This window comes from Botrytis cinerea, chromosome 8, assembly GCF_000143535.2.
Source record: "Botrytis cinerea B05.10 chromosome 8, complete sequence".
Taxonomy (NCBI): Eukaryota; Fungi; Ascomycota; class Leotiomycetes; order Helotiales; family Sclerotiniaceae; genus Botrytis; species Botrytis cinerea.
In genome coordinates this window covers 593,228-606,586 of record NC_037317.1, presented here as the reverse complement: position 1 = coordinate 606,586, position 13,359 = coordinate 593,228, and the positions used below count along the sequence as shown (strand labels likewise).

General features: G+C 43.5%; 5 protein-coding genes across 5 annotated transcripts; 3 read left to right on the top strand and 2 right to left on the bottom strand.

The window, feature by feature from the left end:
- The first annotated feature begins 134 nt into the window (after window positions 1-134).
- BCIN_08g01560 (hypothetical protein) lies at window positions 135-3,109 on the top strand. Its single transcript, XM_024694400.1, has 3 exons — window positions 135-1,164; window positions 1,219-2,385; window positions 2,457-3,109. Exons 1-3 carry the CDS (start codon window positions 616-618, stop codon window positions 2,544-2,546), a joined length of 1,806 nt encoding a protein of 601 aa, XP_024550189.1. The 5' UTR covers window positions 135-615; the 3' UTR covers window positions 2,547-3,109.
- A 6-nt stretch (window positions 3,110-3,115) lies between these two features.
- BCIN_08g01550 (hypothetical protein) lies at window positions 3,116-4,992 on the top strand. Its single transcript, XM_001553444.2, has 4 exons — window positions 3,116-3,840; window positions 3,911-4,089; window positions 4,398-4,600; window positions 4,704-4,992. Exons 1-4 carry the CDS (start codon window positions 3,777-3,779, stop codon window positions 4,750-4,752), a joined length of 495 nt encoding a protein of 164 aa, XP_001553494.1. The 5' UTR covers window positions 3,116-3,776; the 3' UTR covers window positions 4,753-4,992.
- Window positions 4,993-7,432: 2,440 nt separating this feature from the next.
- On the bottom strand, window positions 7,433-9,350 carry BCIN_08g01540 (hypothetical protein). The gene is made up of 3 exons (XM_001553446.2): window positions 8,871-9,350; window positions 8,498-8,819; window positions 7,433-8,297 (listed from the first exon to the last, which is right to left on the bottom strand). The coding sequence occupies exons 1-3, from the start codon at window positions 9,107-9,109 to the stop codon at window positions 7,722-7,724; spliced, it is 1,137 nt and encodes a 378-aa protein (XP_001553496.1). The 5' UTR covers window positions 9,110-9,350; the 3' UTR covers window positions 7,433-7,721.
- A 274-nt stretch (window positions 9,351-9,624) lies between these two features.
- On the top strand, window positions 9,625-11,088 carry Bcecm2. Its single transcript, XM_001553447.2, has one exon. The coding sequence runs from the start codon at window positions 9,887-9,889 to the stop codon at window positions 11,033-11,035; it is 1,149 nt and encodes a 382-aa protein (XP_001553497.1). The 5' UTR covers window positions 9,625-9,886; the 3' UTR covers window positions 11,036-11,088.
- Window positions 11,089-11,102: 14 nt separating this feature from the next.
- On the bottom strand, window positions 11,103-13,358 carry Bcmzm1. The gene is made up of 4 exons (XM_024694399.1): window positions 12,995-13,358; window positions 11,738-11,812; window positions 11,491-11,670; window positions 11,103-11,434 (listed from the first exon to the last, which is right to left on the bottom strand). Exons 2-4 carry the CDS (start codon window positions 11,790-11,792, stop codon window positions 11,334-11,336), a joined length of 336 nt encoding a protein of 111 aa, XP_024550188.1. The 5' UTR covers window positions 11,793-11,812; window positions 12,995-13,358; the 3' UTR covers window positions 11,103-11,333.
- Window position 13,359: the final 1 nt, after the last annotated feature.

Here is a 13,359-nt window from a genome sequence, read left to right as displayed (position 1 = left end):
GTCTCTCAAAGTACAGGTTGAATCAGCCACACTTCCAGAACATCTTATCTCCACTCCAATTTCGCTAGTAATCAGAACGAGCAAGTCGTCACTTGCACCGCCTTCATTTGTGAAGCAAGCTTTCACCGTCCCTTGGCAGCTAGTCCCATTGTTTTCCAAACATCAACATCATTTGATTGATTCGTGTCAATTTCTTCATGTTCAATGCCAATATACTCTTCACTTACTGGCGTTAACGTCACATACCTCACCGAAATCCCTGCAGTGGATAGGCTCGTTTAGCATGCTTGGGGCGCTGGATAAACTGTGGCCAGCCTCATCTCACGCCGAATACATATCAAGCATGCACCCCCTCCCCCTTCTATCACCGGCCGTGTAAAGATATATTTTTTTCAATTGGCAACTGTCTTCTGTCAATTTCTTCATTCATTGTTTGGTGACTTCTTCATAATATACGGGTTACTAGCACAGGAATATCCTTGTGTCCTGTTCTGTTCTGTTCTGTACCTTTTCCGATCCAATCTTTTAGGCTTCAGTCTTACTTCAATTCAACATTTACCACCTAAGAGTCACAACCAACTGTTGAAAACACTTAGTCCAGATCAGCCTACAAACATGTTTCATGGAAGATTATCATCACATCCATATTTGCGGCCACCTTCGTCTGGGCCTCGATCTCGTCGACAAGGAATATCGGTAAACACCTCATCAAGCCAGACATCATCCTCCTCTTCATCTCCGTATACTGCCAGCGTCGAAAAGAAGCCTATATCTCCGGAGAAATTCCAAAGTGCTTTAAAGCTATATAGCAAGTTCCGGATGAAAGAAGGATTGGCGCTACGCTCCCCAGAACCTAACGCAGCATCGCCAAGTAGCAATGTGTCATTCGGTGCTCCTGGACCTCTCACCAATGCCTCTCGATCATCTCATTCTAAAACTGCATATTCGTTTGATGCAGCCCCTTCGGATTGGTCTTCGGTGATATCATTCGAGACCGGCAGTCAGCATTCGGTCAAATCTGTAGCAAAGAACAAAGCAATCTCTTATCAAGGCAACCCAGTGTCACAACGGAAAAGGAAAAGGTTTGGCCCTGTGGCGAAAGCCAAAACGGCCTTAATCCGACATTTAGGGGCTTGCGATAAATGTAGAGAACGTAATGTCAAAGTATGTGGTAGCAGCCCCCTTCCTGTTGATACTTTGTCTAATTGTTCTTTCTAGTGCCCTTTAGAACATCATGACATCGAAAGCCTAGACCATGCCCTCCAATCAAGTTCTTGCAAACAAGAATTCAACTCACAGCGTTACAACTCGACTTCCCCTATTAACGATTCTCAAACTGCAAACACCCCTTCTGGACAAGCTACACCAATCACTTCACAAGTACAATATGAACTACAGGGTATTGGTGAGAAGTTTGATGTTGCGCCCGATATATCCCTCGATCACGATTTGATCCTTTCGCCCATAATTGATCTGGAGGCTACGCAAAGCCAAAATGAAAACAGCTTACCGGACCCCATGAGTCTTGAGACCCGTGCTGCAATGCACTATTCCCCCTTCCAACATGGTAGTCAATTTCCTCTTGGCGTCTGGGATCGTTCGACTTATAAATGCTACTTCCTTGATGGCGAGTGTCAGCATTCCTACTTTGATGAAAGATCTTTACAAGCACATTTTGAAGCCAGCCACTTCGAGTTCACCCGCATTGATCCTTGTTTTAGATGTATTTGCACTCGATGCTTCTCTGTAACTGCCTCTTACACTTGTGGCTGTGGTGGTATAGTGAAATTATTCATATGTGGAAACTATATACGAACTGGTCAATATCCACCCGAACCTCCGCCTAGAACATCCTATTCCTATACTGGACTCGATATACCCACAATATTTTCAGACGATTCTTATACAGATACAGCTTTCGGGCCAGGACTCAGCTTTCACATTAATGAGACTCAGAACTTCGGCAGTGACGCTAACAACATCTTTTATGGTGATGGCAGCAATATGTACCCAAGTCCTAATTCCTCCACGTATGATTCCTACAATTATGATTCCACACAACCAGGTGGGAATCGATATAATGGATATGCATGGGCGTTGACTCTGGGAGCAAACAAGGCTACTGAAACTCATGAACCCTATCGTGTGATGAAGTTCAGACAAACCCCGAAGCATCAAAAGATGTTGATGTATTTATTACTTTCCTTAATACTTATCTTTACTGGCTTTCAACTCTTCCCTTGGATTATGTCTACCATCTTGAAAATCGATCAGTTTCTACCTAGTATCCCAACTCTAGGATTCATAGGATTTCTGATATCTTTTGCTACAAGTTGGGCTACGAGACATGCTCATTCTACTCGCAAAGCTAAACGATGCAAAATGGTAAGTGTTGATGACTACCTAGGCATCCCTTTAGTTTGAAGAAAAGGCTCTAACGATTGTCGTGTTTACAGCGTCGATGTCCCCTCCATACTCTTGCACCCTTAAAATCCCAACACGGCCAAAGAGTAGGTCCTGTCTTGATACATGCGAGTGTTTCATGAGTTGTCGGGCTACGTACCTTGATGAATGTTACCCGCAACGCAAGTGATCATTAGTCGTAGGACCTACCTAGGGAACAACAATCATCACGACTAATGACTCGCATCACCAATCTCCTTCGCAACTACGCTTCGCAAATACGCTCCTCTCAGGCAATTTGACGCAATGATGTTTCCTATGTTCTATAATTTTGGGTTTAGCATGCGATAGAATGGGTGTATATTGTCCTCTTTCTTTCCCAGCTTTGTATTGGGTTAAACGTGTCGCACTCAAAGCGCAAAGCATTTGCGTACAACTCACCTGAACTTCTCATCTTTCTTTCTTTCGTTGCTCAGGTTTATGGGAAATGCGGCTGCGTGATCGGTACATGGATTGGGAAAAGGGCCACTTCTCTGTTACCATGGAGTATAAAACAAGACATGAAAGATACGGATAAATGAACAGATACGATTGCAGGATTTTATGCCAGTAAAATTTATACTATTTGGGTTTTCATTTGATATATTTCTCTCCTCTTTGTCGAATCATTTACTTGAATCAAACCCGCCGACAAAAAACCCGCCGACTTGTCGGCGGGTTTGATTTCATTTACACAATGGCTACTTCCTCATCCCCCACATCTCGCACAACTCCGCCGAATTGTGCATCAATCTTAGTATTTATGATCTGCAGCTGACGTTGGATGTTTCGATTTATTTGAAATGCAAACAGACTACCTAGTACTCAAAGCAATCCAGCTGCTGAAATCTAACCACTCTTGGAGTTACAATGCACTGAGTACTTGTGTAACACGTGATTGCCAACATCATAACCCCTCCCGCGGTGGGGCGATGAGGGTGTTGATTACAAATTCAAGTGTTTTAGCTTTTTACTCAACACAACGCTGCAGCTTTGGCGGCTGAAAAGGGGTGAACACCTGGCCATCATGGACATATTTGTAATAATCTGATTGGTATGGAAGAAGGTGGAATGTAAAATACGAGTGGGAACTGGAGACGGAGACGGACTTGGAGACGAGTCACAGGTAGAAATGTGGAGATACTTGTTGTACCTGTGTTATCATCCACCCACCTTGGTATCTATAAAAGGAATGAGCTACCTTCGACGACATGCAACATGTAAACACTCACTAACCAGTCTTCTTCACTTATCTCTTGCCGTTCACAAACAGTCCTACTTCAAAGTCACAAAGCACTTGCACTCACAAACGTACATTCAATCATTCATCTAAAATGGCTCTCACACTCTACGATATCTCAATTGTCCCTTTCATCAAGAGCCTCAAGACATTAACAAGTCAGTCTTGCCTATCTCATTCGTTTTATCTCTCCATTTCACTTCGTACATCTATTAACAGCATCTCCAGAACTGCTCGAAAAAGGACAAGCACACTTTGAAGATGAATCTAAGATTATCAACGCAAAATTGGTTGATGACATGGGAGATCTGATTTTCCAGGTCCAAAGAGTTTCCGACTCTGCTAAGGGATTGGCAGTCCGGGTTGGTGGTGCGGAAAACGTTGCTTTGCCAGACAATGAGACGGATGTGAGTTTGAGTTTAAATTTTTAATTTTTTCTCAAGTAGAGATGAGGGTTATCAGGAAACAAAGAAGTTCATCGAGTGATGAGCTTGCATCTTTATAATCACCTATATGTGTGTAGAAGTGCATCAATTGAGATATGGCATTCGGCCAAAGTCTAAGGTTCGGGGCAGAAGAGCTTGTGTAGGCACATGGCCTCCACTCACAGCCCGAAGCTCCTTACCTTTTGCCTGCCACATTTCATTTTCCCTATCTCGCTCATCTCTCGAGCCCTCCATCATACAAGATTCCACCATTCTAACAACTTCTACAGTTCGCCGGTCTCTATAAGCGCATCAACAGCACAATCGAGATTCTCGAATCCCTTCCCTCTACCTGTACAGATGGTAAGGAAGATTCGGAGGTAGTATTGCAGCTCCCAAGTGGAGACCTGAAATTCACTGCCAAGGATTATGTTCTTAATTTTGCGACTCCAAACTTCTACTTCCATGTCGTTACCGCTTATGATATTTTGAGGTATGTTTTTAATATATCTATTTCTCTGGAGATAGAAAGATGACTAGGCGGAGGAATTTTGAGAAGTAGTTTCGAAGATAAGCTAACACGGATGTGTGTATAGAAAGGAAGGCGTACCGGTCGGAAAGTTTGATTTCCTTGGAAGAAGATGATTGATAATGCTGTAGAGGAGGAAGCATGAAAATGGTGTTTCACTACCATGATGGAGATTGGTAATTCACCGATGGCATAGTTTCTAGCTCTATTGCCAATGAAAATACCCGTTCTTAAGACAATTCTATACATGTGCCATATACTTGTGAGCGCTTTCCGGTCTCCCCATCTCATACCAGGCACGTAATTTAAAAATGTTAGCTCAAGCAATTAGAGAAACTTCAGTATTCATCGTGTCATACTCATCATTAACTCTTTACTTAAGGCTGAGAGTAAAACAATGATTCACTTTAACAATAACTAGTATCATCTAATCAATACTAGCGCACCCTACTAATGACTAGCTTCCTCGAAACCTCAGAAATCCTTTGCGCTCGCGTTTTCATTGGTTCCCATAACACGATGATATCAATCTCGGGATCGTTCAGATGTGCAACAAACTGCGGTTGATACTATAGAATGGGATCTAAATCCGCCCGGATTCACTTATACCAGGGCTCGGGAATATTAATTCCTATTCACTAGTGTCTAGGTGATATAAGTTTGGTATTTAGTTCAGATTGAGAGTTTGTTATTTTGCGCTCGGGAATCTATTGGCTGCAAGGATGGGATGACGTCAATTTCGAGATGGGGCAGATGTGCAACAAAAGGGTTGTTGGAGGGGCTAGGGTTTAGTTTGGATGGTTTGAGATTCACTCCTGTTTGTTTGTGGATGATAGTGTGTTCTGGGGGACTTTTTTAATTTCAAATTGGAGTCTCCTTGGAGGGGATTTGGTGTTCAAGGAGAGAGAAAACTTCTCAATCGGTATGAGAGGTGTGGTGTGTGAAGTGCATGTGAGCAATAACATCGAGCTCGTTGTATCTCGGAAAGAAGATTTTGTATCAGGAGTTCGTGCAGAATCAAGAGTTTCTCTTCCTAGGAGCATGATGACTCTCTTACATCTGTTGTTATTTTTGCATCCAAAATCGACATCATACTCCAAGCAAGCGCTTCCTTGTCTTGGGACCATTGCAAGATTTGCCTTTTGTTGCTGTGGTCCTTGCTGTATAACATTTGGAAGTCTGGTATTTTAATGTTCAAATGTGGTTTCCAGGGTGAAGCAAGTGAAGGTTAGTGTCGACCTAGATCTGTTGCAGCTTTGTAGCTCCATACTCTTACCACACGAGAGAATACAAGATTCGAAACGAGATTGACAGAATGAACTCCTCCCCCCCGCGATGTTCTCCGGAGATCTCAACAATCTTTGCTGAAGTCCAACAATGGGTGGTTCTTGATGCCTAAACATATTTGGCACCTCCAGTTCGTTGGGAAAGACTTCACTCCCTTGGAACACGCACTCTTCTTGAATGATTAGATTTCATGGAATCCATCAGTCAATACAAATTTCTGAGTTTAGTGAGATATCAATCTGTATTCAGAGGGTCATAGGATCGTGAGCTTCCACTTCTAGCCTGTTTGCTAATTTGACACTTCGGAGTGTGAGAATGCCTCATCATCTCCCGAATCCTCATTCCCTTGTGATGTCATGACGCCGTACATTCATGGCATCCTCCTGCACACAGATGAAGAAATGAATTTCCTCTGCCTATCTTTAGCCTTTATTTCCCATCAACTATATATCTTCATCGGCCAACTCAGATGGACTGCATCACCCGGCGCTTTTTCGGAAATGGCATCCAAATCATCCTTCCATTACCATCAGAGTTCTCACTTATGTCGCAACTACTCAAGTATGCGGAGATCTCTCTAATGCGTACATTTCAAAGCACCGACTGACACATTCACGACAAGTCTTCACATGTCCGAACAATCTATCTCTCGCCTCATAGTGCTAGTGCCCAAAGCGAGAATGTACTGACATCTCTAGGAACGAGCCTACAACCACCCCCAGGAAACTCTGTAGTAGCTTTTCAACTGGCCACAGGATGAAAAGTCTTCTTCATTTTATTTATCTCTCGACACACCCATGTCGCGATCCGCTCAACTCCTTTATATCTTTGCTTTTGCAAGAAAAGTTCGTAAGAATCGCAAGACGTGAACCTGAGCCCCTGTACCAGATCTACGACGCAGACAAGCCACTGGAGCTCTTCCAAGTTCCAACCTCGTTCAGACCATACGAGAGCCCAATCAGAGCTCTAAATTGGCATTCTCAAAACGAGGTACTGGTGATGAAAAACACCATTACATTTACTCAAATGCAATATCTCAAGTCCATTTCGGTTCTACAAACCCACCCTCATTATCCAACTGCACATCAAATCATAACATCATGTATCCCATTTTTTCCCCTCTTTCCCTCTTTACTTCTTCCCCTCCCACATCTCCCCAAATCCACAAAGTTACCAATCAGACTTCCAAACTCTCACTTCATTCCCTATCCCAATACCCCTCAACAAAACTACGCTCCCGTATCCATCATCTACTCTTCAATTCTAAACCCCATCCCCGAATCTCATTCCTCCCCCTCTAAAATAAGCACAATATACACTCCATTAAAAGCACAAACGAACATATCCCATCCCTCTTTAAGAAAATGTATCAAAAAATACCACTATGCAATATATACCCTCCCTATCATATCCAACACATAGTCTCCAGCGATTCAATGCTTCTGCGCATGGTTGTCCAATCACTCCACCTTATTGAGGAGCCGAGAGAAATCGAGTATCACAGGATATCTGGGCCGGGATTCAAATTCGAAAAGATCATCTGGTATTGCATTATTATCTTTATATTCTTCATAAGTATTACAATCGTTCTATAATGTGCATATGCTAGGTATCATCCCAGCATTCATCTTGGATCAAGATATCCTCATCCCAAACATCAAGTCCAGTGCCGTAGTAAGAGAAAAGCCTCAGCCAATATATGTTTTATATATATGACCAGTGAATTGTATGAGGGATCACAGAAGCATTAGTTCATGATCACTCAACCCCATCCCAAATCCAAACAAACGCCCAAACCTTATGCCAAAGGCTTTCTTGCAACCATCAAATACATAGGTGTGAACAAATCCTCTCTAGCACCAGCAACCAAACAATCAGCAGCCAAAGCCAACGAATCAGCTGTCTTTTGTGTTCCATGTGGTGCTAACTTAATGTACTCCAAAGCACCAACAAATTTGTGCACTAATCCTCGGCCAACCTTGGTCATACGGGCAATGGTGAAGAAATCTCCAATGGTACCCATATGCTTGAATTCACCTGCCAAAGGATAATACCATGGAGTAGCATCTGGTCTCTTGGCCAAATCCTCATTGAGTACGAGTTCGAAACCAGCAGCTTTGATAGCGGCGATACCCTCGGAAATCTTGACCATGTTGGAGATTCCATCACCTTGCTCAATACCGAGACGAATCTCACGGTGATGTTCATTTTCATTATCGTAGTTATCGGTCATGAGCCATTCGTAGACACCGAAAGTTCCACCAGGCTTGAGAACTTTGAAAATTTGGGAGTAAACACCTTCGAGGGATGGGGCGTGAACAGTTGCTTCAATTGCATAAACAGCATCGAAAGAGTTTTCTGGGAAAGACATTTGCTACCAAACTGTTAGTTGTGGCACAAGAGAGAAAAGCCAGTGTCAATGAAGATATGTGAAGTCTTTATCAGTGCATATGGTGAAAATTGTCTCATGGCTTGATTTCTCAAGCTCTGAAGTAGCAAATACTTTAAAATTGCGTAGCATCATATAGACTCCACATATCTCCGTTGTTTGAAATTAAGAAAGGATGAACATACCATGAAATCTCCTTTGACAAATTTCAATTGATCAGACATACCCTCCTTTGCCGCATATCGGGTCGCACGCTCAATTTGATAATCGTTGTTGTTCAAACCGGTGATGTGTGCCCCAGTGAACTTGGCAATCTCTCTTGCTGGTCCACCAACACCGCATCCAACATCCAAAACTTTGTCGCCGTCCTTGATACCAATCTTGGCTGCGAGGTAATGCTCGTGACGGGCAATGGCTTGGTAAAAGGGCTCACCGTATGCGAAACGACAGAAATGGAAAGATTGTCCCCATCCATATTCGTAAAGATCAGTTGCGAGGTTGTAGTAACTATACATATATTAGCATTGAGTCTTGCTCGAGGCTCATGGGATAACTCACTGTCTAGTCAAAGTAGCATATTCTGCAACACGAGCATCTCTGTCTTCTTTGGTCTCGTTCTTAGCAGCCTTGTCATCCCAATGCTTGAAGTATTCATCAACAGCGGCCTTTTGAGCTGAAGAGTCCTTTCCCATCATGGCACGGAAACCACCCTCGGCATTGGATGAATCCTTGTGCATAGCTTTGTTGAAAGCAGCATCGCGGGAGTGATCCTCGTTCTCAAGTTTGCTGGGAGCCATTGTAAATACTTAATTGAATTCGTGAATTAGAAGACGTATTATTAAAAGAAAGAGGTATTCGAGTTGATCGAACTTTGAAGAATTAAATGAAGGTAAAGTAAAGTTAAGTGGAATGGTTAAAAGTTTAGGTTATTGAAGAAAGGGGAATTTCTGATAGATATTTATCGACACATTGAAATTATGGCCAGGGTAGTTTAGTTACCCCTAGTCGTATAGCGAATCGTATTCGTGTACTAAGCCCGAATTGATAAATGTAAGGGGTCTCAAGCCTCCAATTGGTCATTGAGCCTCAGCCATGAATGGGGAATTTTCGATAGGCGGCGGGACAGCAAATTGTGCAGATTAGACTCGAAAGGCTGGGCAATAGAATCGTTGGCATTTTGGAACACATAGGCAGTGGAAAGAAACGGTGAATGAAGGGTAGACCGAGGTCTCAGAATGCTTCAAAGCATTCACTCGTAACAAGGCTGGGAAATAGATTGAAAGGTATCAGGATTGAGAGAGGTAAAAAGATTGTATTCGCTGGGTAGGAAGAGGTAAAGAAGTCTATTGTTTTGATTGGTAAGGCTGTGTATCAGCCTTATCACGTGTATCATGTCCACCTTTATTAGTCAAATTCCTGATTTCGAATTTCTTCGCCTCTTCTTCAGCCTTTCCTAGCTTCTATCATCAGGTCATCAAAATATCAACGTCACTTTGTCGCAAAAGACACGCTGAATCACACAATATCGATACCATTTCCTACAAACCTCATAACAACATACGCGTTCCTTAATTATGCCACCACAAATCAAACAAGATCTCAATCGCTCCGGATGGGAAACCACCGACTTCCCCTCCGTCTGCGAAAATTGTCTTCCCGATAACCCTTTCGTACAAATGATTAAACAAGACCACGGCGAAGAATGCAAACTCTGCACACGACCTTTTACCGTCTTTCAATGGAAAGCTGATCGTACAGCTCGTAGTAAACGCACCAATATCTGCCTCACATGCGCGCGGCTGAAGAATTGTTGTCAATGCTGTATGTTAGATTTGAGTTTCGGATTGCCGATAGTGGTTAGAGATGCGGCGTTGAAGATGATTGCCCCGGGACCGCAGAGTGAGGTCAACAGGGAATACTATGCGCAGAATCATGAGAAGGAAATCGAGGAGGGGAAGGGAATGGAAGAGTATGAGAAGACGGATGAGAAGGCTAGAGAACTTTTGAGGAGGTTGGCGAACAGTCAGCCTTATTTCAGAAAGGGGAGAAAGATGATCACAGATGGAGAAGGTAGTGGTAGTGGTGCTGCAAGTGGAAGTCAAAGTGAGAAGGGAATAGCATTGGCAACCAAAGGACCAGGACCGATACGAACACGAGATGGGCAACCGAGCAGGGGTGCTGGTCGGGGTGGTAGAGGCGGGGCCAGAGGAGGGAGAGCTTTCCCTAGTGCGGCGCAATTACCACCAGGGCCTCAAGACATCCTACCACCTTCCGACAAATCAATAACTTCGCTTTTTATTACTGGTGTTGAAGACGATTTGCCAGAATATAAGATTAGGGATTTCTTCTCGCCATATGGGAAATTAAGATCATTGGTCTGTTCGCACATGTCGCATTGCGCATTCATTAATTATGCGACGAGGGAAGGAGCCGAAGCTGCAGCAGAAGCCTTACAAGGGAAGGCTATAATTGCAGGTTGCCCATTGAGAGTGCAGTGGGGAAGACCCAGACCCATTGGTACCATGGATAAGGATGAGCGCATAGCTACCGGCAGGGAGGGACGTTCCGCATTTTCGGGTTCGGGTTCGGGTTCACAGAGAAGAACGACTGAGGGTGGTGCTTCACAAGTTGCAGCTCCTCGGGATGATTTGGCTAGTATGTCGGCAGTTCCTGCTCCACCTGGTGCAGGTGACGTGCAATATGCTAGTTTGGCCGGTAATTAAGGGGACCGATGAATGGGAATTGTTCTTTCGGGTGTTTGGGAGTTGGGAAGTCAACGGGTCTGGGAAGTGGAATGCTCTTTGTATGTTTAGAAATACATTGCATATAATGACAATTGTGGCCTCTATGGTCACGACATATACCCATCTTACTCTGTGTCAATCTGTCTGTAAAATGTCCTCGCTATGCATGTTACCCCTTTGACCCTCTCAATACCAACTTCGAAGTCCTCTATTTACCAATCCACTTTTCTATCCCTAAGTCTCATTGTCTTCGGAAACCAATGTATCCTCAGGTAACCTAGTCCTTACACGTCTTCCCATCAATGGTAACGTTCTTCCCGTTCGGCATCTTGATCGTATCATTATCTCCTCGTTCGGTATGTTCGTGAATGTTTAACTCTGTAACCTGTTAGCTAACTTTTGATCTCTCCATCTTGCGAAGATTGGGGACCTACTGTATTTCTCATCACCCTCTACTTTCTGTCCCTGCACCACATTTCGCCTCAAGAATTGCGCAACATCTTCTGCATGCGCAATGGCAGCTATAGATTCTGGTGATTCGAGAGCGAGAGATCGATTGGCGAGGAAAGTGCTACGGGCTTGTTTACGCGCGGAAGTGAGGAGCGTAATATCTTCTACTAGGGGGTTAGATACTGGCTGCTCTTGAAAGTATCGTTATGAGATGCGCAAGAGACCACGAACCATTGAAGGCGACTCGAGTCGCGCGAAGAAGATGTCTGTAGGCTGCTAACGCCATGGCTTTTGATGTCTGTAAAACTATATAGCATATTTTGGTCAGCATACTTCTATCCTATGAGAAAATTGAACGACGCTACGACATTGATACATCTATTTGTCAGTTCTTTTGGGCAGTGATAACTATCTCAAAGGCCAGTTTTAAGTGGAACTGCGCCACACCCTGCCTTGTGCCAGAAAGCAAGCATCTTGTGAGTTCTGTTCACGGATTTTAAAAAATAAAACAAAAAAACATAGATGCAAAGAGGTCAATAGAACTGCTAGATGTAGACTATAGTGCAGCCTTCGAAGTTTGGAATTTTTTAAGGAGACATACAAAATACATGGCCAAATTATTATTACAAGAAAAACATTTCCGACTACATCGGTGTATCCAGATTATCAGGATTGCAACGGGACTGCAAGTTCCACAGGGCGTTTTACATAACCCATGATATGGAACGACATTATAAACAGTGGGAATCGAAGGTAACGCAGCCGCCGGACTTTGAGTACAAGAGATATCTCGTCTACAACACCGACTGTCTAGGAACAGGTTATGATTGGGGCTTTTCGTAGACAGTATATGAGCCCCATGAGGATATCCAACGACCTTCAAGAGCAGGTTTTCACGTCTACAGCGTCCAGCCCGGTCTTTCGGGCCTCTCACACCACGGCATGGCGCGAGAAAAACGAAGATAAATGCACAACTTGCTCAAGTTCTTCATCTGAAAGTCCAAGTTTGAATCCAAGAAGCCTAGCTTCTCCAGCAGGACATGGATTCGTTGAAGAACACAATGGAACTAAACCGTGCTCCCCAGCGAAATGTCAAACAAGACCAAGCTATTCAGCAGAAACCAAAAGCCTTGAAAAATACAGTCCAACTAAGGTTACCAGAGAGCCCCAAGACCAACTGTCCATAATCTGGGCGGGCCTTGATGAAGAAGTCCATCCAAAACGCAGCCGAAAACGTACCAATGGAATCAAGAGGATGCGACTGGACAGAAAAGCTGCTCCTTATGTCTTGCTGTTTGAATACTCATCACAGCAAGAAGACATATGTTTGCAACTGGGGATATGTTCCCATGTTTCACATTCCGACAATCCCCTAGCAAGTATCGACGAAACGCCCCGTGAACAGAGTCTCCAAAAAAATTGAAGAGAGAGAAAATAACAAGAGAGAATGAAAGCTGAAGGAGGAGAGATCTGAGCTATATTACGCACCTTTAAAAACTTTGGCGAAAGTTCGTTATATAGAGCCTACGGCCGGCTACAAACGAGAGTGAGGAGAAGACTGAAGTTTGGTCGAATACTAGCAGGAGACTCAAAAGATTGGCCTCAATAGGAATTAGTTTCTATGAAAATGAGAGATCAAATTCGAAAACTGTGAGGAAGATAAAAAGACTGAAATCTCTATTAGAAATCGCAAGGAAAGTGATGCGGCGTGATCTCAATACAGCAAAGGAATTCCGTTCAAGCAAATTAATAAATATCTCTTGTTGAAAGACTTTGGACTGCTTAGCTAAGCATCCTTTTAGTCAACCACCAGGCCTCTTGAAGTCGCATTCAATATTCGACACAGAGTGCCA